This window comes from Vicugna pacos, chromosome 12, assembly GCF_048564905.1.
Source record: "Vicugna pacos chromosome 12, VicPac4, whole genome shotgun sequence".
NCBI classification, from domain to species: Eukaryota; Metazoa; Chordata; class Mammalia; order Artiodactyla; family Camelidae; genus Vicugna; species Vicugna pacos.
The window spans coordinates 11270083-11294017 of record NC_132998.1 but is presented as its reverse complement, the minus strand read 5'-3'; the positions used below and the strand labels follow the sequence as shown (position 1 = coordinate 11294017).

The window sequence follows — 23935 nt, the reverse complement described above, 5'->3', positions numbered from 1 at the left end:
GAGAAGTATTCTCTTAGCCTCTGTTTTCTGAAAGAATTTGTGAAAAGTTGGTATTATTTCTTCCATAAACATTTGATAGAATTCACTTGTGGAACCACCTGGGCCATCTCTTTGTGATAACATTTTTTATTATAATTTCTTTAATTAGTATGGGCTATTTAGATTTTCAGTTTCTTCTTATGTCAGCTTTGATAAGTTGTGTTTGGATAAATTTGCCCATTTCATCCAAGATGAAATGGCATAAAGCTGTCCACAGTATATCCTTATTACCCTAATAATGCCTGTAGGATTTGTAATAATGCCCCCTTTTTATTCCTGAAAATTATTACTTGTGCTTTCTGCTTTTTTTTTTCTTGATCAGTCTTGCTAGGGGAATTATCAGTTTAATAATCTTAAGGAACCAACATTTGACCTTTTTGATTGTCTTTTGTTTGTCCATTTACTAATTTATTGATTTCTATTAATATTTCCTTTCACCGACTTACCTAGGGTTTAATTTGATCTTTTTCTAGTTCCTTAAGGTGGAAGCTTAGAGCATTGATTTATATTTTCTAATATAAACATTTAAAGCTATAAAATGTTCTCTAATGGTTTCTTTAGCTTTATCCCACAAATCTTAAGGTATTATGTTTTCATTATCATCAGTTAAAATATTTTTTAATTTCCCTGTGATTACCTGTTTGATTCATGGATCTTTAGAAGTCTGTTGTTTAATTTTAAAATATGTAGGGATTTTTCTGGATATCTTATTGTTACCAAGACCTTTTGATGGAACCACTTATTTGGATCTGTTGCTAAATGCTCTTGCATTTGTAAAAAGATAACTAATGAATTTCTCTATTTACCCTCTAAAGTTCCCTAAGTATGGGCTTTAAAATTTTTATTTCTTGGCATCTTCTTTCATTTATTTCTTTTTTGGAACTTAAGCTGTTGTACAGTAGAGATTATAGTTATATAACACACTTTATTATGGATTCTGGAATAAATGTTCCAAATGTTTGGTATTTCAGAAGTTTGTCTCCACATAGCTCTACTCTAGTTTACTTTCATTTTACATAGAAAGGTATAAATAATCATTGTTCTATCTTAATATTAAATTTGGGGATGAGTTTTTCTTTAATTTATGTGAATTTTTTTAATCCAAGCTAAAAATTGTTTTAGCTTTGGAATAGGTATCAGCAAATGATAATCTAATGATTTGACTAGGTCTTTTTAGATAGAATTTTCATTAATTTTGTTTTTTAAGATTAACGTTTTTAAAGTCTGAAGAATTTATATCTTATTATATCCAGCAAGCCCAGAAAACTGTAGCCATACTAGTACCAAAGCCGTATTAAATGCAATTTCATCCTTCTTTGATGAATCAGCCAGTTGTTGGATCTTACAGTAGCTTGGGGATCAGCATTATGAAATCTGTCTACTGTAGATTTGTAGGAGGCAGTTCAGGAAAAGTATGGAATCAAAAAATGCCAGAAATAAGAATGTCCATTGTATGGAGACTTACTGGATTCACTTTTAGATGATTGTCATTTTTTAAATGTAGTAGTTTAACTTCATTTATTAAATGTCATGATTATCAGGCTGAGAATTGTAGCAAAAAGTGATTTCTCAAAGGAATCCACCTTATCACGACCAGAAGTAATGGTTAACAAGTCATTCTTACACATATAGATGTTTATGTAGTAATGCATACAGCGAGGCCCAAGGAAACCAGTTGCTTTCCTTTCCATTTCTTCTGTAGCTCTGCCAAACAAACAAAATAAAACAAAACCCTAAGGTGAACAAATCTCTGAATCAGTGAAACAGTTTGCTAGGACACCGTGATAGGATGAATTGTAATCTTCCAGGAAATTTCTTCAGTGTGGTTCTTAAAATCAAAATATTTGTAAGAATAGAAAGGCTTTCTGATATAGTTCTCCAGAGAAAATTATTTTCTTTTCAAAACATTCTGGCACAAATCAGACAGCTTGCTTCTCTAGCTTCATACAAATGTGTCTTCCCTGTCCTCTGAAGGATGGTGACTGTCTCTGCCCTCTTACCTTCACGTGGAAGGGGCAGCCATGTTTATATGGGTGACTTGTTATAGTGGACGACATGGTTACCAGAAAGCTAGGTTTTAAGCCACCCCATTAAGCCTGATCTAATGAAGAATATTCAGGTTGGCACAGAGGGCAGAAGCAAGGGACATTAAGAAGCCCTTTCCCATAATCTGCCATACTGGTATTACCCAGGTGAAGCATGTAAAAAATATTTTGTATAACCATCTGATGGTGTTTTCTGCCCTCTTCCTTTCTTTGGGAGTTTAAACGTCACCGGTTGACTCATAAAATAAAAATGTAAAAAGGCAAGATAAACATATATGAGGCAATGTATTTAATTAAGATAGCAAAGCCTTACCATACTTCTTTATAGTGGCTTGGCGGAGATTTGGGGTGGAGCTGCAACTTGATAACGTTCATTTAGGCCCAGGCTCAACGTTTGGAAGCGACAGTTTGGTAGAGTGGTGGTGCTCCTGCACGTGGCGGAAACAGTGCCTGTAACACTCAGTGTGGTCAGGGACTTGGCCCTTCAAGAGCTTTCAAGTAGAGGTGAATTTGACTTAGTTTTTCATGTGGTCCAGTTCTACCCAAGTGCTGTGGATATGAGACGAGGGCAGCAAAAACTCAGGGTCTCCTTCTGATGGCATTGCCCCAGGGAATCTGGTCTTCCTACTCTGGGCTTGGAATTGAGCAGATGAGGTATTTGGGTCCCAGCCTGAGTCTTGGGCTCATTGTAGATTCTGTACACACTTAAACAGCTTGGTCTTGTCATCTGTAGAACTAAGGGTGATCCACGGCCATCCCGTTTCACTGTGCTTCTTGAGGAGAGCAGGACTGTGGGATCCACGTAAGAAGATGTAATGAAGAGCCTATGTTCTTGTTCACACTCTGGACTGTATCCAGTAAGGCCAAGCTTTAATGTTTATTAGACTTTACTCACCCAATTTGATATTTTTTTCAGGCTACAACCGAAGTGGAAATTAAGAAGAAAGGCCCTGGATCTCTTTTAGTTTCCATGGACCAGCTAGCTTCCTATGGGCGGAAAGACAGGATCAACAGTATATTGAGCGTGGTTACAAACACACTAGTAGAAGGTATGTGCCCTGAGATGTAAATACGTAGTGTGCATGATAAGTGTAAATATAGTCTTTTGGTCTGAGTTTTGCAAAAATTGTCTCTGAGCTTTAGGAGTAGAGTCTGCTGGTTATAGAAACCGGCATCCCAAGTCTACATGCTGAGAATCCAACAGGGATTTCAAAGCTGCTGCCAGCATTGTACACAGATAGGTAAGAAGTACGAAGGAACAACATCAGAGTAGCTAGAGGATCTCAAGAAGTCTCTGTAATCGTCTGCGAGGAGCCAATGGGATGACGTGAGGCGGAGGGGAGCATGGACTGAAGAACCGTGACGGTCTAAGATGATGAAACTCCCCCATGTGCTCCATCACCAAGTACACCTTCCTCTTTTCCTTCTCAGCCACTTACTCACCTTGGGTTTTCCCTTAAGGATGAATGTACTGTGCATTTTGATTGCACCTACTTCTGCCTCTCTTTAGACACCCCCACATATCCATAAACGTATTGGATGTGTGGCCAGGTAAGCTGAAACCCCTCTCAGGTCAGCGTCTGTGCCGCAGGGGAAGGGCAGCCTCCCTTGCATCATAGCATGCCTGCAGTGGTGTGGCTGTCAGAACCTGAACTCAGTATCGGGGGCTCCCCCGTGACACAGCCTGGCAGGCTGAGGAGCAGCTGAGTGCTCCCCACACCACAGTCCCCTAGCAGCTGTCCCTTTCCTGTCCAGTTGTGGACTTCTCCGGAGTCCACACACCCAGGCTGACCCAGCAGTAACCAGAGTCCCTGAGATAAGGGGACTCAGATTATTCTAGCGTCCTTGGGACAAGTTATTTTTTGAGTCATTTAAGCCCAATACCACTTGTACTGTGTGTGTCTGTGTGTGTGTTGAGCAGGGGCATCTGTAGTGAAAGGCGAATCCCCAGAAATGACCTGAAAACTCCTGTTGGGGTGCTCACATCCGCACACGTGGGCAAGGAGTTAGACCAAACCTAGGCTCATCTTGAGAACGTATCAGGTAAAAAGAATATTGAACTAACTGCTTTCAGCTTCTGAACAGCTTCATTTATTCCTGTTTTCTTTACTTCCCAGCGAGGTCATTGTCTGATAGAACATCTTTAAGCTTTGTAGTTTATAGTTTGAGACAGCAGGTGAGTAACTGCAGATCATAAGAGTTCCAAGATAAGAAATACTAGCTTAAGAACCTTGGCTAATTTTATTCTTCCCTTGGAGACCAAGGCAAGGTTTCTCTGAGTATCTACAGAAGTTGAGAAAGAAAAACTAACAACCTCCAACAGGCAGATTTTATTCTTGGTGAAAACATCCGAACTGGAGGACCGTCCATGCAGTGCAGGGTTATTTATTGATTACCTCGGTGGCCCAGCACAGAGTCTGGCAAAAGCAGATGTTCGGAAAATGTGTGTTGAACGGAATTTTGTTGTGCTTGAAATTGAGGGAGGCGTGTTGGGGCTGTGGGGTTCCTTTTGGAGGCCTTAGCGCTTCTATCCATCCACTGAGCTGGGTGCACACCATTGGATCGTTCCTTTGTCTTTTTCTACTCCCGTTTCTTCCTCTTCTTTCCCTTTCTGTCCTGCCATCCTCATTCTTCACCCTCCACCTACCAACACACACATAAAAACAGCAGATGCAGACGTAGCTCAGGGGATGGGGTGGGGGGGTGGGGGTTGTTTTGTGTTCCTGAGTCGGAAACCACTCCAGTTCTTCCCCCTTCCCTCAGCCCACTGTTCACATAGCCTGAACCTGTCCTGCCTTTGCCTGCCCCAACAGTCCTCTGATCCCCCTCCTAGTATTTAACTCCCTGTTTTAAAGCTGATGAGGCAGAACTGCTCTCAGCGAAGAACGATGAATGGCTGGAGTTGAATGATGTGAGAGGGAATTAAAGAACATTAAGAAAGATCCAGTCCCATTTAACCATCGGTCCCTCTGCATTTAACGATTGCTACAACGTGGAAAGCCAATGTCAGTGAATAATTGTTTCTATTTACTGGACCTTCAGTTCGGAAACTCTGACATTATTTTAATCCAAATATTACAATAATTATTATTTAAAGCTAAAGAGGCAGGTTCTTATCTAATGCTTTAGAAACCACAGTGGAGAACTCCAGAATCCTGTAAATAATGAGAAGATCGTGCCTGCTCTGCCTCACCTCCATCCTATTACAAACATACTCACCAGGATCCAGTAAACTCAGCAGAATTCACAGTCAGCAGAGCTATAAGCCTTGGGGAGATTTCAGAGGACTGGGCATGGGGGCTTGGCTGAGAGTAATGTGGTCTTACTTCTCCTCAAAGCAGTAAAGCTATGGGAGAGGAGGAGAGAGTTGAAGTAGGAACGAGGAAGCAATGATGGTACTGAGCACCGTCGATTCTCAGGTAAAACAGTTTCACAGTGTCAGTGCAGTTACTTATCCGATGTCTGCCTTTCCAGGTGCCGCTCTGAGCTTTGGTGGGGTGGTGACTCTTGCTCATCGGCATATTCCTAATGCTTAGCGCACTGTTGAATTGAGCTGAGAGAAGCCCCTGCCTCCAAAAACCTCCTGGTCCTCTAAGACCACCATCTTGGAGGAATCCTAAGGTTGAAAACATTTCCCAGTGCCCCTGAGGTTGGGACCACAGTAACCTCCCTGAAAATGCCCAGGAACCAACTAAGGAAAACCCCGCAGACTTTTGGCCCTCCTACTTCCGTATGTTAATCCGTTCACCCGGACCAGATTCTTAGCCATTCCAAGCATGTGGGGCCGTAACAGCTGGCAAAGTCGTGAGTTAATTTCTAAACCTCCCTATTCACCTAATTGATCTTTTCTAGCTCCCAAAGTTCCACATTGTCTTAGTTTTTGTGGAACAGAAAAGATTATCCTGAGGATAATAGTTTCCCGTCTTGGTAAATGAGGGTAAGAGACATCTAGTCTCCCTTTTTGGTGCCCCATTGGGTGGGGAAACCCCTTGGCTGTCTGGCAAGGACTTGCGCCTAGTTCATTGTAAAGCATTACAATTGTGTCAACCGTTGGAGACGTCAACCTGCTGCTTCAGCCTCCACGTGCTGGTGAACAGCACACATTTGGAGAAAGGAGGAGATTAAAAAAAGGAGCGGAACCAAATTTCCAAATATGTACTATAAGAATTTATGGAAATAAGAGAACCTTTTCATTTTCTTTTTTGGGAAGAAAACTAAATTTACCTTGGAAAGGGAGGGAGTTCTATGAGGAAGAAGCCAAGGCGAATTTTCTTCACAGACTTCCTTTCCCACGCAGACTCCCACGTGGCGCTTACTGTGGCCCTTAAATCTGAAAAACCAAGGCAACCATTTTCTTAGCAACCAGGGAGCCAATCAGAAGCCCAGCCAAAGCACCCCATCTAAAATAAAGCCATCACCATGGGCACCATCCAGCTGGTTGGGAAAAGGGGGAGTAGACTGATTTAAAGCAGCCATCTTGTTCTTGGTGGAGTGTTGGGAAACTTTAAAAATTCCCTGAATGATTTGATTTTGTTAGCAGAATTGAGTGGGGCCAGGAAGGTAGGAGATGCAGCTAATCCAACCCCATAGAACCAAGACCTTGCCTTGAAGGATCTTCATGCTGACAGGTTTTCAAAGTTACACCTCTCAAAGAATATCCTTCCAGATCAAGGTTCTGGAACTTCTGTAATGCCGGCCATTATATTTCACATTTAATTTGAGGAGAGCCTTGTTACCAAGGGCCTCGTGCCTAGAATGCTGTAGCTGAATGGCTCTCTGCCTTTAGTGTCTAATCGTCTTTCCTAATCTTTGTAAGGTCTAGTGCAGTGACTTTCGGTCTGGGTTCATCAGAGTCCTAGAATTCTAGGGAAGTTCCTCGGGGAAGGGAGAATTGGGCTCCAAGCTTCTCTTGCCTCAAGTAGAGCAGTTCCTGGTTTGTCTGTTTCGCATGTTGGGGGTCACAGAAGATCTTGTTTGCAAAAAAACAGGTTCTGCTTCTACAAGAGAGACAGACTAAAGAGGCAGAATAAGACAGAAGAGAAAAAAGGAAAGAAGAAAGAGACTGAGAGAGGGGGAGAGGAAGAAGATTGAGAAGGAAAGGATGAGGCTGGGAAAGGGCGAAAGGGCAAAAGAAGGAGAAAGGAAGAGAGAGGAGAGGAGAGACAAGGAAGAGGAAGGAAGGAGCACAGGGGAGGGAATGTGACTTCCGTTCCTAAGGCATCATGAACTTGAGTATCTTCAAGAACGTAAGAGAGACATTCCACGTGGTGGCTTAGTTGACGATGCTAGTTCTGCTATAAAGATAATAAATAATAATAGCAAGTCCTTCCATGGCACTTGCTGTATGCTAGGATGTTCTGAGGCACTTTATGTCTATATTTTAGCTCATTTAATTCTCAAGTGAAATGAAGTAATTTACTCAGGGTTCCACAGTTAGCAATTGTCTGAGCTGTTATTTGCACCCATGTATGTCTGGCTTCAGAGTTTGTGCTTTTGACTGCTTCTCCAATAATAATGTAATGATATAATGCATAATAAAATACCTACCATTTATTGAAGATTTACCTTGTGCCAGGCACTGTGCTGTCTGCTGTCAACTACTTAATCCTTCACTAGTGAATGAAGATCATATAGGACTCATTCAGTCCTATAACCTGTAAAGTCAGTGCCATCTCAGATGAGGCAGCAGAAGCGTCAAGGAGACCTTGCCTGATGATCACACACTTGGGGGTGTTGAAGCCAGTTGAACCGGGGACTCCAGTGGCCAACCTCATAGCCATTATGCTATGCTCCCCAAATGGATAGATTGAGTTTTGTTATAACTAGATCATTGTTAACAGGGATGGGGCCTGGCATTGACCATGCCTCCTCTCTGCCTTCAAGAGAAAGGAAACTGAGAGAGATTCTCAGGAAAGTCAGCCCTCCTGCTACCTTTGTGCTCATGACAATAGTGGTGATACCAAAACCAACCAAGCCCAACCCCTTTGCTTTCTCCCGAGTGAGGCCACCTCTCTTCTTTACTCACTGCAGAGCTGGAAGAGTCTCAGAGAAAGTGCCCGCCATGCTGGTATAAGTTTGCCAACACTTTCCTCATCTGGGAGTGTCACCCCTACTGGATAAAACTGAAAGAGATCGTGAACTTGATCGTTATGGACCCTTTCGTGGACTTGGCCATCACCATCTGCATCGTCTTGAACACACTGTTTATGGCAATGGAGCACCATCCTATGACGCCACAGTTTGAACATGTCTTGGCTGTAGGAAATCTGGTAAGATGGAGCTCTGTCTCCTGATTTTATGATCTGAACGGGTTTTGCCTGTAGGACATCTCTTTCTGATACTGAAACGTAGAGTTGAGTTGAAAAGAAAGTCATAGTTAATTGGAAGACAAATGCTTCCACATATGCCGCAGCCCCAGCCGCTTCTGCTCACTGTTGTGATCCCTTGGCTGTTTCCTCTTTCTGCAGAACTTTGAAGACGTCATTTAGGAGCTATTGGCAGAAAACCAGCCATGGTGACAGAATGGGAGGCATGGTACAGTGGGTTGGTTTCAGCATTCTGAGCCAAGGACTTCTGGATTTTTTTCTCATTCTGTTTCTCACGTTGATTCCTGCATTACTCCAGCAAATCACTTCCCCTTTCACCTTCAGTAACAACCACCACAAAACAGGAGAGCTCTTTTAGTGCATTAAATGTAGCAATACATTTGCCCACATTGTCCTATCTTAATTATCCATATGGGGACTATCTACTTGAAATTCTAAATTCTAGGCTGATTTCCCCCTCCAGTCCAACTTCTGAGCTATCGTCCAGTTTCTACCATTAGTTGATCTGTGCCAAATTTATTTTATTCTTGGCTTAAGTCCTCAGTGTAATTTATATTCTTTAGAAGATACGTATGCTGTATAAAAAAATAGATTTTTTTGGTCTTAGGACTCTTTTATATTCTTAACTAAGGAGCTTGGTTTATGAGAGTTACATCTCTTAATATTTACCATATTTGAAATTAAAACCAAGAAAAATCTGAACTATTTATTTTAAAATCACAATACTATACCAATTAGACAACTACATAAATAAGCTGTTTTATGAGGAAAAACTATATTTTCTTAGGAAAAAAAATGGCATTGTTTTGGCATTTTTGCAAATCTCATGTCTGGTCTAATGGAATATCCTACATTCTCTTACCTGCTTCTGTATTTAACCCATTGTGATATATCCCTTTGGTTGAAGTGTAGGGTGTAAACCTGACCTCACACAGATATATGATTGGAAAAGGGAGAGGACTTCATGCCCCTGAAGGGATCTTAGGGACCCCAGGGATACCCAACCACACTTTGAGAGCTGCTGCACTAGAACATAAATTCTCAAGTGAATATTTGATGACATTCACAAGAGCGACATTTATATATAGTTGTTGATACGCTGCTTGTAATTCTTTTTTCTCTTCCTCAAAAAGCATATCACAGTGCAAATAAGACTGGCATCGAAAGGATAACCGTAAACCTACTCCTCTCCATTTTTTAAAACGTAATTCCTTCATACAACCAATGGTTACAGATTTATTTTCACCCAAGCCCCAAACGCAGGGAGCACACTGTGTGTTGAAACAACACGGTAGCCGACCTCTGCCACAGGCGTCTCTGCCAGGCGTCTGGAGGCTGTACATCCCATTGAAAGAAGCATCACATGGCTGTCATTTCTGATTTTCTCTCAAGAACCAGAGTTCCCGCAGTATAGATATTCCGAGGTCAGTCAGCCAGTGCTTGTTACTGAGCACTTCCTGTGTGTTCACCGAGAACCAGTGGGACAGCAGACTCAGTCTCTACTTAATGTGGGTTAAGCGGGTTGACACTTCTATGTAGAGAACCCTTTGATGGGCTTACGCTAAGGGTACAGTGTGTGTCAGCAGTTGACGAGCTGCCCCTCCTTTCCCAGCCTCACTGAGACGGAGCGTCTGTAGGTGCTTAGCTCGCACTATGAACTTTGATTTCGCTTACCTGGATCTCTTCAGGGAACGTTTTCTTTCCATTTTAAAAATACTGTGTCATCAATTTAGAAAAGTAGGCAACCGTGGAAACATATACGGACACCAAAAATTTCCAGCTCGCTTATTCATTTTGATGTCTTTTCATCAAGTCATTCTGTTTTGTAATTGCTGCACATGAATTCAGTGTATTTCCAAACAAGCACCTGTAATCTAAGTATTTTTCACTTTTTTTTTATTTAAGGGGGGTAGTTAGGTTTATTTGTTTCTTTTTCTTGATGGAGACACCAGGGATTGAACTCAGGACCTCACGCATGCTAGGCACACACTTTGCCACTGAGATATACCCTCCCCCCTATTTTTCACTATTTTTAATTTAATTTAAGTTTTCCTCAAACTCCTTCATATGTAAACTTGGTAACCAGGTGGTCACAAATATTAATTTATTATGAGTTTTAAATGTTGCATATAAAGTCCCCTCCTCTAAAAACAGTATTCAATAAGAGTCTGCTGTTACATGCTCAGCCTAGAATAAGAGTAGCGGTCTTGTCAAGACTGGCGTTAATGGAATTTTACTTTCTCCCAGCATGGTATGTTACTGAGGCCTGCAGGGTACAGAGGGCCCTGGGAAACACAAGATGCTCTGACAGGCAGAAAGGTGGGAGTCAGGTAACATAGGGAAGAAGTCATTCTTGTACCTAATAAGCTCCAAATCTGAAACAATTATTATATCATTGATGATCACATTGAAAAAAATGTCTCCAACAAAAGAAAATTCTTTGAGGATATATTTACCCAATAGAATATCATACAAGCAATAAAAGTGGAAACTGTGTAGAAATCGAGTCATGATGAGTAAAAAACAAGACCCAAGGTATTGTGTCTTCTACAGTTTTACAACTCTGTCAAAATACATCTATGTATTTGGGGAAAAACAAAAACGCAGAAAAGGAGTACATTAAAATGATAGTTGTATGCAAGCTGGTGAGACTATGGATGTTTTTCCTATACTTTGCACACTTGTAGAAGTGTTTTATTACTTTTACCATTTCAAGTAAGAAACCTTGTAGCATATGACTGTATTTGATACAACACGTAATACCAGATCAGGAATGACACTATATTTTTCTAACATAACACAACGAGTGATTTTTTTTTTTAGGCCAACATCCCAAGCATGTACACTCAAATGACTGCTGACCCTTTAGGAGTCACCTATGTGATATTCCAGATTGCTTAGAATAATTTTTCAGCTGCACTCTTGAGCGATATGAATTGGGTATTTCTGGCAACAAAGGTGGGAACATTGGGGCAGAGAACTTCATTCAAGAGAAAGATAAGAAGGCTTTCCTGCATCCTGTGAGGGGACATCCCCGGCACGGATGTCCCCAGATGCAGCATTTGGCCAAGGCTGGCTTGAGGCTGCTTGGGCGTGTCGTGTTCAAAGATAATGACAAAAGCATTCTCTTTCTATTATTTCTTTTTCTTACCCCCTGCCTTCCCCTCTTTAGGTTTTCACTGGAATTTTCACAGCGGAAATGTTCCTGAAGCTCATAGCCATGGATCCCTACTATTATTTCCAAGAAGGTTGGAACATTTTTGACGGATTTATTGTCTCCCTCAGTTTAATGGAACTGGGTCTAGCAGACGTGGAGGGGCTTTCGGTGCTGCGATCTTTCCGATTGGTATTCCATATTTCTCCAATTTCTTTTTACATTTCCTATCTTGCAGCTACTAGAAAAAAGTTTTGCATAAGTTAATCTGATGATTTTTTAAAAAGTCCTTAGCTGTGTTCTCCTGTTTTCAGTTGGCTATTTATTGTCTTGGCTACTATTTATTGTCTTGGCTGCTAAATCTTAAAAACTTCTCTGCTAACTACCTAATATAGAAAGTCGTTTCTAAAATCAGTCAACAAATGGAAATCAATTTTCTGAAGCTCCTCAGACAATAATGGTTAATCTAAAAGATGAAGAAGGAGGAGACCCAGGGGCCATTCTGAGATCTAATTTGGATTTGCTAGTGAGCCAATTTCTTTATCTGAACATCTCCCTGAAGTGGCAAAAATTTCTTCTTTTTCTAAGATGGCTCTCCTCATTTCTTCTGTCATGGTGATCCCTTCCAGAAAAATGAGAATAAAATAATGTCTTTAAAAATTATATTGAAATTGGTGGTTGATTATCAGTCATTAGCTAAGAAGGATTTTTTTAATATATTGAAGAAGTTAATATTTAAATTACTAAAATGCCTCTGATAGAATAACAGTATCCTCAGAGTAGGATATTGTTCTTCCTGTGAGCATAGGCATAAGTGATGTCCTGATTAAATCCCTTGAGAAGCTGAGTTACCTTGTGGGTAGCCCACTTAGACAAAGCATCGGAAATGGCTTAGGTTTTTTTCTCCTTGTTGGGAAGATACCTAAGCACTTCAACTGAAACAGATTTTTTTTCCATCAGGATATTTGGCATATCTAAGAAAGAAAGTTGAATAAGAGTGAAACTATTTGTAAAACAGAGATCTCGTTCAGTCCAAGTCACATATAACATCTGCCAAGTTTCTGGAACCTCTACTTACTCGTCTTTGGTTAGGATCCAGCCCACGGTAGATTTTTCGAGAATAGTTCTCACTACCTAGAAGACACAGTGAAGGATTAAGAGATAGAAGCCATAGCACTAATATTGTTAATAAATTAAAAGCCAGTCAGAAAGGGAGAAAATATGAGTGACCCAGATTACGCACAGAGCAACGCCTGGTAAATCTGGAACTCTCAGTAAGGCTCAGGTTTTCAACAGAAAAAAAAAGTTCAAATCAGTGCTGTTACTTTCTACCAGAACTCCTATTACATCATGTGATAGTCGTTAACTTATGACTTATGACAATGATCACTGTTCTTGGGGTTCATGCACTATAATTCTCAGGCTATTAGCCAAGACCTTGTGATTAATTACAAAATACAGAAACGTCGTGATTGACAGATACCAGAAGTTCTGCCCTCTAAATTAATATCAGTATAGTCCGTTTTCATAAGATGCCCCTACTTGGGGGTTGTGCTTCTCCTCTGGGTTATTCCAAGCATATCACAAAGTTTCACATCAGCCATTGATTATTTACTGGCAAGCAAAAGAGAGATATGTAGAATTTTTAAATTCTTGCTTTTTTAAGGAGACAGATAGATGACTTATTTTCACTATCCTTACCAAACTGATCTTTTAGTTCACTGCAATCACATTTTCCTTGGTATGACCCTTGAGAAGTCAAAGGAAAATCAGTGGAAAAAGGATATGTTCATGTATGAATTTTTAAAAAGTAGATCAGAGTGGGAGGGTATAGCTCAAGTGGTAGAGCGCATGCTTAGCATACACAAGGTCCTGGGTTCTATCCCCAGTACTTCCTCTAAAAATAAATAAGAAAATGTAATTACCTCCCACCCAAAAAATAAATAAAATAATTTTTTAAATTAAAAAATTAAATAAAATAAAAAGTAGATCGACCCAGGGACTAACACAGGGGACTAGGGGCAGTATTCTTGGTTCTTAGTTCTAAATCTTTCACTTGCTGTACAGTTAATCCATTTTCCATTATCTGTGCCTCAGTTTCTCCTATTTTAGTCTAAGGTACTGTTAGAAAGTCCTGGAAATTTCCCAAGGGTGTGCAGTAAATTTGAGCTGATCATACTAATTTTGTGTTTTTATTGTAGCCATGTGATAAGAATAAATGGATCGAGCATCATTTGGGTTTTGTTTGGGTTCTTTTTCCTTAGCTCCGAGTCTTCAAATTGGCCAAATCCTGGCCCACCCTGAACATGCTGATCAAGATTATTGGAAATTCAGTTGGTGCCCTGGGCAACCTGACCCTGGTGCTGGCCATTATTGTTTTCATCTTTGCCGTGGTGGGGATGCAACTCTTCGGAAAGAGCTACAAAGAGTGTGTCTGCAAGATCAACCAGGACTGTGAACTGCCTCGCTGGCACATGCATGACTTTTTTCATTCTTTCCTCATTGTCTTTCGAGTGTTGTGCGGGGAGTGGATCGAGACCATGTGGGACTGCATGGAGGTGGCCGGCCAGGCCATGTGCCTCATTGTCTTCATGATGGTCATGGTTATTGGCAACTTGGTGGTTAGTACTAACTTGTAGAACTTTTTGTTCTTTGTTCTGAACATCTTACCCTTGACCCAGAAGCCCAGTCTGCTTAGTCTTTCTACTGCCTTCCATGCCTGTGTTGGTTTTTATTCTTTCTTGGCCCAAGAACCCTAAAGTCCAGGTGAAGGAAAGGAGACTGCTGTCTTCAGAGGCCTCCTGGGTCATGAACCCCACAAACTGTCAACCATTTTCCATAGTTACGGAAACAAACCTCAGCAAAGTTAAGTGGCTTTTCCAAAGCCACACAGCTGGTAAATGTCAGGGCTTGTATTACATCCTTGACTTCAAAGTCTGTGCTCTTTATGCTACAGAAGTTTCCTTCATCTAAACCAGAATTTCTCAGCCTCGCCTCTACTGTTGTGGGACTGTCCTTTGTGTTGTAGGCTGTTGGCAGTATCCCTGGCCTCTGCTCTTTACTGGCCAGTAGTGACCCCTCCACCCCAAGTTGTGACAACCAAAAATGTCTCTAGATATTGCCGACTGTCCTTGAGGGGCAAAACTGCCCTCCATTGGCAGCTACACATCTGAACCATCTCAGGTTTTTATCTCATTTGTGTAAATGGCAAATCTCTTTTTTGCTTTACTCTCATCTCTCCACCTGCTGTCTTCTGCCTCTGTGTATAGAGCATTCACCAGTAGAGATTTAACACCTTGTTTCTCAAAGTATCATCTGAGGACTAGCAGCAACGAGGTCATTGAGAGTGTATTAGAGATACAGAATCCTAGGCCCCTCCTTGGAACTATTGAACCAGTATCTGCATTTTTAACAAGATCCCCAGGTGGTTCACATGCACACTACGGTCTGACAAGTACTCATCTTTCAGAGCAGGCCAAAGCCCATTTGCAAGTGTAGAGCAAGGCGAGCTGGAAGGAGGCAAACTCAGATGAGCCCTCGTAAGTTCATCCATAGTAGTTCTCTTCCTCTTTCTGCCACAGAGAAGCATATGCCAGTAGGGGTTCCTACTCACCAGCCTCTGGACCAGCCATGGGCACCCTGTTCTTTCACCGGACTATAAAAATAAACACTGTAGTGATTCTTATTCACTCCCGTTCTCCATTCCCAGCCACCTTCCCCTCAGTCCCAAAACCTCTAGTCTTTCCGCTCCTTCAGTGAACACAGCTACTGCCTACTGGTAGGTAGTGGGGTTGGCATTGCCAGCCTGACCTCCCACGCTTCCTCTAGTCTCCTGTCCTCAGTTGTCTCAAGGACAGCTCCCCATGACTGTCTACAGATAGCTGAGCACATGCCACTATCATTTCAGCTTCTGTGACACCTTTCCCAGTTCCCCGTGGCTCAGTCCTTCTGCCCATCTAGTCTCTAGGCATCTGTAAGTCTCTTCTGACTCTTCTCTCCGCTCCTGATAGATATCTGATATCTTTCATATGTATTTCTCCTTAGCATTTCTGTACCTCCATTTTTCTTCATAGTATTTCTAAGATCTGCCCCCTCCTTTCCATTTCTGTAACACATCTAGTGTTTCTAAAATTGTGATGAAGACCACCTTCATCACAGTCACCTGAGTTCCACTCATTAAAAAAGGCCACGTCCCAGGCCCTACACCAGATCTACTGAATCAGAATCTTTCAGGTGAGGCCAAGGAAATGCTTGTTTTTAACAAGCATCCCACCCCAGGAGAGTCTTCTGCATGCTTCGGTTTGAGATTGCTATAACCTAATCCAGACCCTTATCAACTTATGCAAGTAACAGTCTCCTAACCCCTAGTCCCCGCCTCTGTATGTAGCCAGTAGGAGTGACTTTCTCAAGTCTCTGTCATCATGGGTGACTCCTTTACTCAAGGACCAGTAGTGGATCCAGTGAAATAAAATTCAGATCTTTCAGCCTGGCCTTCAGAGCCCTCTCCAACTCACCCCCATTTTACCAACTATATTCCTTTGTAATTCTACAAATGGCCCAGGGAATCTAAATACATATAGTTCATGTATTGTTTCCATTTCTGCCACTCTGCACATATGATTATCTCCACCTAAAATGTATGCCTTACTCTTCTTCAGAAGTGTGACAAAGTAAGGGCCAGGTGTAGATCAAGAAGTGAACACCTCTCCCACTTTTCAAAAGTAAGTCTTAATAAAAATAAATTAATTAATCTTAATGCCCAATGTGGTAAAATAGGAAAAAACAGTGTAAATCAATAAAGCTTGTTTCTGATGGCTTGACAGTTAGATATACAACAGAACACGAAAGTCACCATCACTATCTTGTTAAAGCTATTTTATTTTGATAAATGTTAGGAAAACAAAAAAATTAATTCTTAAGATAAATGACGTGAAATATATTTCAGTTCCACCTTCTGAATTTGTTGTTTGAAAGTATCACTCTCCAAGCCTAATTTTTTTTCCAACCTGGGTCCTCCAAGACATTTACAGCTCATAACACATGGTATCTATGCACTCTTTGGTCCTCCCCAGTAATCCACACCCACCTTTTTGTTTTTATTTTGGGGGAATTTCCTTCCAAAGTGGATACAGCCTTTGCTTTTGCTGATTATAAGAAAAGCAGTATATGTTAGGGTACATATATATGTATGTAAAAGTATGAAAGAACCAAGAAAAAGGGCGCTAAACTCCTTGTATTATAGCCAAGACCAAACAAAATGCCCACCTGGTGACGTGAGCATTTAAAACAATATGTGGGTCAAACAAAACACAGTAGGAACTTTTGAGTCTTTCACATAAGTTCATGGGCTTCCGGTTTGCAACCCTAGTTTAGTGGATAACTTTACCTAATACCGTTCTACATTCACTCCCGTTTTTCCTGATGCTCCTGGCACAGGTGCTGAACCTGTTTCTGGCCTTGCTCCTGAGCTCCTTCAGTGCTGACAACCTGGCAGCCACAGATGATGATGGGGAAATGAACAACCTGCAGATCTCAGTAATCCGGATCAAGAAGGGTGTGGCTTGGACCAAACTGAAAGTGCACGCCTTCATGCAGGCCCACTTCAAGCAGCGTGAGGCCGATGAAGTGAAACCCCTGGACGAGCTGTATGAAAAGAAGGCCAACTGCATCGCCAACCACACCGGCGCCGACATCCACCGGAACGGTGACTTCCAGAAGAATGGCAACGGCACGACCAGCGGCATCGGCAGCAGCGTGGAGAAGTACATCATTGATGAGGACCACATGTCCTTCATCAACAACCCCAACTTGACCGTGCGAGTGCCCATTGCTGTAGGCGAGTCTGATTTTGAGAACCTCAACACAGAGGACGTTAGCAGCGAGTCGGATCCTGAAGGCAGCAAAGATGTAAGGTCCTAGCCTAGAAACCAGTCTTGATCCTATGTGAGAACAAACAGGGCTTTGTCCGCTCCAGAGATTGGTTCAGCCATGGGCCTGGCAGAGAGATTCTGGAATAGCCCACTCTCAACTTTGAGAACCAACCCTACCCACCCCCATGGTTATTCTAGATGAGCTGGGTTCCTGAGAATGTTCCCAGATCTGTCTCCATTGCTTCTGGATCATCTAGATTAGAGGCTGGAGGAAACCCTTTGAATACTCCCCTGCCATTAATCTGTCTGAGCTGTATCACTGACACCGACCTATAGCCACATTCTGTTTAGGGTGGATCATTGTCATCGGTGTGGGGGCTTTAATGTTGTACCCCATCCTGACAAGTTTTGAGGGCCCCATAGTGATTGTTTGCCTGTGATGACCTGGATGATGATGAGTGTGTAATAAGAATTAGAGCCGGTATGCTTTCTGTACCAAAGGTAGCGGCATAGTGAGTGTAGAGGGGACAGGACGCTGCAGAGTTGCTCATCTCGCTTTTCCTTGCGTGTCTAGAAACTGGATGATACTAGCTCCTCTGAAGGAAGCACCATCGATATCAAACCAGAAGTAGAAGAAGTCCCTGTGGAACAGCCTGAAGAATACCTGGATCCCGACGCCTGCTTCACGGAAGGTGAGGGGGGCAGGGAGAGGGGCTGAGCGTGTGGCACTCGCACTGCTCACGGGTGTCTTCCCGGGTCAGCGCCACCTTCAAGGCCTTTGTTCCCCACCTCATCATTTTGAGGGAAGTTGATACTATTTTCCCTATGTGATTTTTCTGTAACAAGTTTCTGTTCTCAGACTTTTCTTTAGCCATTTTCTCTTGACATCAGCTCAGAAACTTCCGTTAGAAAAGCCTGTTCTGTCATGGCTGTGTCTGCCTCCTGACCGCCCTTTTCTCCTCCCACTCGCTGCTGCTTTATAGGACATCTTCCCAACTCCAGAGGGCCTTGCCCTGGTAGCCTGGCAGCATAGCCTCAGCCCTGCCACCCTCTCCATTTCTGAGTCAGACATTCTGATTCGGCCACTGTCCTCCTGGCTGTGTGGTAGGGCAGCGTCTGGTGGGGCCTGGGAGAAGGAGGAGAGGGCAGCCCTGGGCAGGGCACGTCCCTCGGTCTGACCTGCCTCTCCCGCTGGTGCCAGGTTGTGTCCAGCGATTCAAGTGCTGCCAGGTCAACATTGAAGAAGGGCTAGGCAAGTCTTGGTGGATCCTGCGGAAGACCTGCTTCCTCATCGTGGAGCACAATTGGTTTGAGACCTTCATCATCTTCATGATTCTGCTCAGCAGCGGCGCCCTGGTGAGGTCCAGGGGAGAGGACGAGGAGGGACTGGCTGGGGACGGGCTATAGGAATTTGTGGGAAAGACTGGGTGGACCCAAGCCCAGCTCCTCTGAGAACACAGCTTGGCTGTGGCCCCAAGGACAATGACCTACTGAAGTGTTTGGCTGGTGTTTCTAGCCTTTGGGGCTAGAATTCACATGTCCACATCTTCATCTTAAGACTCGGCACAATCCCTCTTAAGCCTAAGACCCCACCTTTTGATCAGGATGAGAATACACATTATTACCAAGTTCTTCACTGCTTAGTTTGCCCCATTCTAAACCACTTCCTAAAATGAACTTCCTTTTCTCACCTGGTGCCCTGAATCGCTCATTCTTGGCTTTTCAGTTGCCCAAAATAGAAGGGAGGTGGTGTTCCTTCGCCCGCTCTGCCCCCACAGCTTGCTGGATTCGGCGATCCCATGGCGCTGGCAGATGTTCAGAGTCAGATCTCTGGTACAGGGTTATCTATATTCACGTGCTTGCAAGTGCTGGTCATTGATCAGCGAGGCTCACGGGCACCGAACGCGCAGGCTCCTCCCGGCCAGCACACGTTCTCTTGGCGTTTGCTTTCGTTTTTAGCTGGATTTCTACCTGAGGAGACCTGGACAGCGGCTGTGTGAGGGAGCTGTTTCCTACTTGGGTAGCTCTGGGGACAGCAGGGACTACAGACGCTACACATCTTCCTTCTTCTGCTTAAGGGAAAGGAAGAGAATGCAGGGTTTTGAAGTGTTTTTAAAGAAGGTGGGCATGTTCATGTAGTTGTGGAATCAAAGCCTAATCTGGAAGCAAAAAATCGCAAGAGAGAAATCCTAGCTTTGGTGTTAAAGATCCCCCAGTGACTTGGGAAGTTTCCGTGACGGGTGAGGCAGGAGAGTAAGAGGCGTGGGGAGGAAGTGCCCCGCGTGGGGAGGACCAGGGGAAGTCAGGGGAGGTCTGTGCAGGAAGCATCAGGACCAGAGCAGGAGGCGGAAGAGCTGACTTGGAAGGCTTGATCTGAGCAAAGGGGAGCCCGGCCGTCCTGCCCGCCCCCGGGGCCATTTACTGCATCAACGGGCATTCACTCAGCACTTCCACTCAGCACTTCCCGAGGGGCTGTGGAGGCCCCCACGGTGACAGCACGGCTCTGCCCTTGTGAGAGGAGGAGCAGACTCAGGCCAGGGATTGGACGAGGGTCTTTTGTTGTTTTGTCATCACTGTTCTTCAAATCTAGTGAACAAAAACCTAAAATAAGAGAGGACATGTCTCCCCCTCGGATGCTTCTCTCCCCATCTCTCCAAGAAAATAAAAGCAGCAGTGAACAGGAGTGTTCAGCCTTCTTTTTTGCTGCCTGTGGGGGCCCTGGGCTGAGGACATGAAGACCCTGCGCAGTAGTGGGCCTGAGCCCCAAGAATAGTGAAGTGAAGCCACAGCTAAAATGGCCAGGAAAAGACTAGAATGTGGTTGTGAGGAGACCTCAGGGGGGAGTAGAGCCCGAGTGATGGGAAGACCAGTGTCAGCATCTCACACACGTCGGGTTAGAGAATGGGTCAGACGGAGGGCGGGGGAAGCTTGACGCAGAAGCTGGAGCCTTTCCCGTTGAGCGGAGAGGACTTACGTTTACTGAGACCCTGAGAAGGACTGTGGACGCATGAGCTCTGTCCCCACTGCTCGGCGATGAACTGGCGCGCCTGCTGTCCCTGTGCCTCTGTTTTGGAAGGAGAGTCTACAGGCAGGCCGACTCTGTCCTTCCTTCTGGAACTGTTCAGAGCAGGCGCCTCCACTGCAGGGCATGGACCCTTTGTCCCAGCTCCAGTTTTTTTCTCATGCTTCAGGGATTCCCTCCCGTCAGCGCAGAACGCCAGTAGCCCACCTCCCTGCACGCGCCAGGGCTCAGGCCTCCGCATCACGGAATCCCGTCATTCGGGAGTCCCAGAGAAAGGAAGGAGTGTTAAGAGTCTCTTCCCCCGGGTATCTTCCAGCCCTGTAACCCTCCACCTGTCTCTGTGGTGTCAGGGGTCAAAAGGAGAAAATCTTCTGTCATATAAATGTGTATAGTGTCAGCAAGGACATGGACAAATCAGAACCTTCTTAGACTGCTGCTGGGGATGTAAACTGCTGTAGCCACTTTGGAAAACAGTTTGGCAGCTCCTCAAAAAATTAAACTTGAGTTACCAAGTGATCCAGCCACTCCGCTCCTAGGTATTCCAAGAGGAATAAAAACATGTCCACGTGAAAACTTGCACACACGTGTTCACAGCATCATTACTCACGATAGCCACAAAGTAAAAACAGCACAAATGTCCATCAGCTGATGAAGGGTAAACAAAAGTGCTATAACCATACACTGGCATGTTACTCATCAATTTAAAAAAATGACAAATGAGGGGTGCCGAGGGATGCCTCAACATGGGTGAACTTTGAAAATACTATTCTCAGTTAAAGAAGCCAGTCACAAAGGACCACACATTATATGATACCACTTACACAGAATGTCCAGAAGGAGCAGATCTGTGGAGATGGAAGTAGATTAGCGGTTGCCGAGGACTAGGAGGCGATCAGGAGACTGGAGGGTATGGGATTTCTTTTTGGGGTAATGAAAAATATCCTAAAAGTGATTTTGGTGCTGGATACACAGCTCTGAACATATTAATAGCTATTGGATTGTATACTTTAAATAGTTGAATTGTGTGATATGCAAATTATGTCTCAATAAAACTTTAAAAAAAAAAAGCCACGTGCGGCAGGAGAGTAGAGTGAAAGAGACGGGAAGCTGGTGATGGGCCCACCACAGGTGGGAGGGCTGCCGCGGGGGCGGTACTCCGTGTGCTCATTTACCTTTAGGCACTACAGGAAGCTGCCTTCTCTTTTTCAGGCCTTCGAGGACATCTACATCGAGCAGAGAAAGACCATCCGTACCATCCTGGAATACGCTGACAAAGTCTTCACCTACATCTTCATCCTGGAGATGTTGCTCAAGTGGACCGCCTATGGCTTCGTCAAGTTCTTCACCAACGCCTGGTGCTGGCTGGACTTCCTCATTGTGGCTGTACGTGTCCTGCTTTCTACTTCCCACCCCTGCCAGCAGGAAAACAAAAACAGGGATTGTCCTTCCTTGAATGTCTGGAGTTGCCAGGGGGCCCAGGGTGTAGGACAAGATGTAGATGTAGGTTTGGGTAAAGTGCCTTTCAGAGCACTCGGATCTTAACTTTGGGAAGGGCCTCTGAGGTTCCCAGGGACTAAGTAACCAGCTCTTTACTCTGGTGGCTTGGCTTAGAAGACTCAGAGATTAGGAATGGGGAGTGGAACCCCTTGTGTCAAAGCCTTGTTATTAGGCTGGGAACAGGAGGCTTCTTGCCCCAAACCAGCAGGGTGTCCTCTTTCTGCTGCCAGGAGAGGGCTGAGAGGCTGAGGCGGTGCCGTGGGACGGAGGTGCTGGTGGGGCCGGGTAGACTCCCCTGCTGACCGTTCCCATGGATACTTCCATCCAATTCAGGTCTTCATACCAGACTCATCTGAACGAGTCAGTCTATCAGGGAGAGGGGAGTTTACACCAAAATAGACCCCGCTTCTTCCCACACATTGCCATTTCCACAGTGGTGATCAAACATTTTTTTAAAAAATCCTTTTTCCCTCCAGGTTTCAAGACCATCTCCAAGGCTCGGTGGCCTTCCCTCCCGTGTTACTTTTCAGAGTGGAAGCTGCACTGTCTGTAACTCTTTCTCACCCACCAGCACTTGGCCCTTGTTGGGTCTTCTGACCATGGATGGGTGCCTCTTATTCTGTGTAGTCACTAAAGCTTTTTTTTTTCCAGCCAAATCAGCATTTGAAGACAAGAATGATTGGGAATTTCAGGAGCAGGGCCAATGGAGAATTCACTTCCTTCTGAGGGCTGAGAAGTGCCAGGAGAGTGGAGTGTTTGGAGGCTGGCTTGGTACATTTAGGATGTAGGCTTCATTGGCTATGTGGTGAATGGCCTAGAGAGCGCCCTGGGATCCTGCACGGAGTGGCAGGGACACAGCCGGAGCGGCGCCCTGCACCCGTGACGCTCTCTGCCCTGTTACTGCGCTCCCTCCCCAGCACGGTGTCTGCACGGTTAGCCACCCCTTCCACGAGCTGTCACCATCCTCCTGTCTGCATTCCCCGTTCCAAAAAGTAAGCCTAAAGTGGGGTGAGGGGGTCATTGTCTGCCCTTACAGTGAACCAGAGAGGTGCTGCCCCAGCGGTTGTCAGCACGATACCCTCCTAGCGAGAGGCATCAGCACTCCCTTCAGCAAGCGCTGACAGCACCTTGTGATGGAAGGGCCTCGACCTCCCACAAATGGAAAGCTTTTGAGTTCTGAGAATTAAGGGATAGGCTTGGGATAAGGCCCAGGGAACTAAAGTGACCCTGGGCTAGCTCTCTGCACAGAACAGGGAAGGTGCCCTGGAGTCTTCGTGTTACTGTAGCTCCTCAGGGCCACTTGGAGTCAGACGGGACACCCTTGGGAGTCCTGGAAGCCCTTCATCTTCTGGACCTCCCAAGAACTCAGACAGATACATCTCTTCTGCACTTCCAACAGCCCTGGGGGAGCTGTGCTTTGGGACAAATCTTCCCCACGGTGACTGCCTCCTGTCCACTCCAACCTGAACTCTCCTCCTCTTCTCCCTGGGGAGGGCAGCCCCACAATCAAGGGTATAATTCAGTATCCCACATTCCTCTGTACCCAGATAAGCTGCTAAAAGCATTAACAATCCTGCACATCACCATTTATTTAGCAGATATTTTTAGCACTTTTTATACTTGGTGGCAGGAAAACAAAAAGCATGATAAAGGTATGTAGCCAACTGGCAATAATATTTAAATCCCCCCTCGCTTTAGGGAGTTGCTGGATTCTTACAGTGCCACGTAAGGCCTTGACACTGGCTCCTGAGAACACCTCTGTACAGTTATTAGTGAACACATATAAATGAAATACCATTCTCTGTGTAGAACTGTCCCAGAAGCCACTGGGGCTCACAGGGGACAGGCAGGCCTGGTGCTGGCCCCTGAGAGGCTCACGCTGGCTTGCCGGGCCACTCTGACCTGATTCCAGGCTAGTGGGAATCCAGCCCTCTGAGAACGAGGCTCGCCCAGGACCCTCCTGTGCTCTCTCGGACAGAACA

The 23935-nt window shown here is 44.3% G+C and overlaps 1 protein-coding gene and 1 long non-coding RNA gene across 8 annotated transcripts in view; one reads left to right on the top strand and one right to left on the bottom strand.

Annotated features, from left to right (window-relative positions):
- SCN8A (sodium voltage-gated channel alpha subunit 8) overlaps window positions 1-23935 on the top strand; it is a 165247-nt gene that overhangs the window by 113062 nt on the left and 28250 nt on the right. For 4 of the 7 annotated variants that reach the window (XR_012078339.1, XM_072972773.1, XM_072972774.1 and 1 more), the window contains exons 10-18: window positions 3001-3133; window positions 8115-8353; window positions 11583-11756; window positions 13829-14185; window positions 16223-16285; window positions 17001-17471; window positions 18009-18126; window positions 18636-18790; window positions 21666-21839. Coding sequence is in view for 6 of the 7 variants with exons in the window: in XM_072972773.1 (XP_072828874.1) it covers window positions 3001-3133; window positions 8115-8353; window positions 11583-11756; window positions 13829-14185; window positions 16223-16285; window positions 17001-17471; window positions 18009-18126; window positions 18636-18790; window positions 21666-21839 (1884 nt within the window). In the remaining variant the exon portion in view is untranslated. The remainder of the gene's footprint in view (window positions 1-3000; window positions 3134-8114; window positions 8354-11582; window positions 11757-13828; window positions 14186-16222; window positions 16286-17000; window positions 17472-18008; window positions 18127-18635; window positions 18791-21665; window positions 21840-23935) is intronic. The other 3 variants (XM_072972777.1, XM_072972775.1, XM_006202995.4) reach the window with 1 other exon arrangement.
- LOC140700117 (uncharacterized) lies at window positions 4400-6389 on the bottom strand. The gene is made up of 2 exons (XR_012078340.1): window positions 6309-6389; window positions 4400-4727 (listed from the first exon to the last, which is right to left on the bottom strand). It is a non-coding gene; the product is annotated as an uncharacterized lncRNA (long non-coding RNA).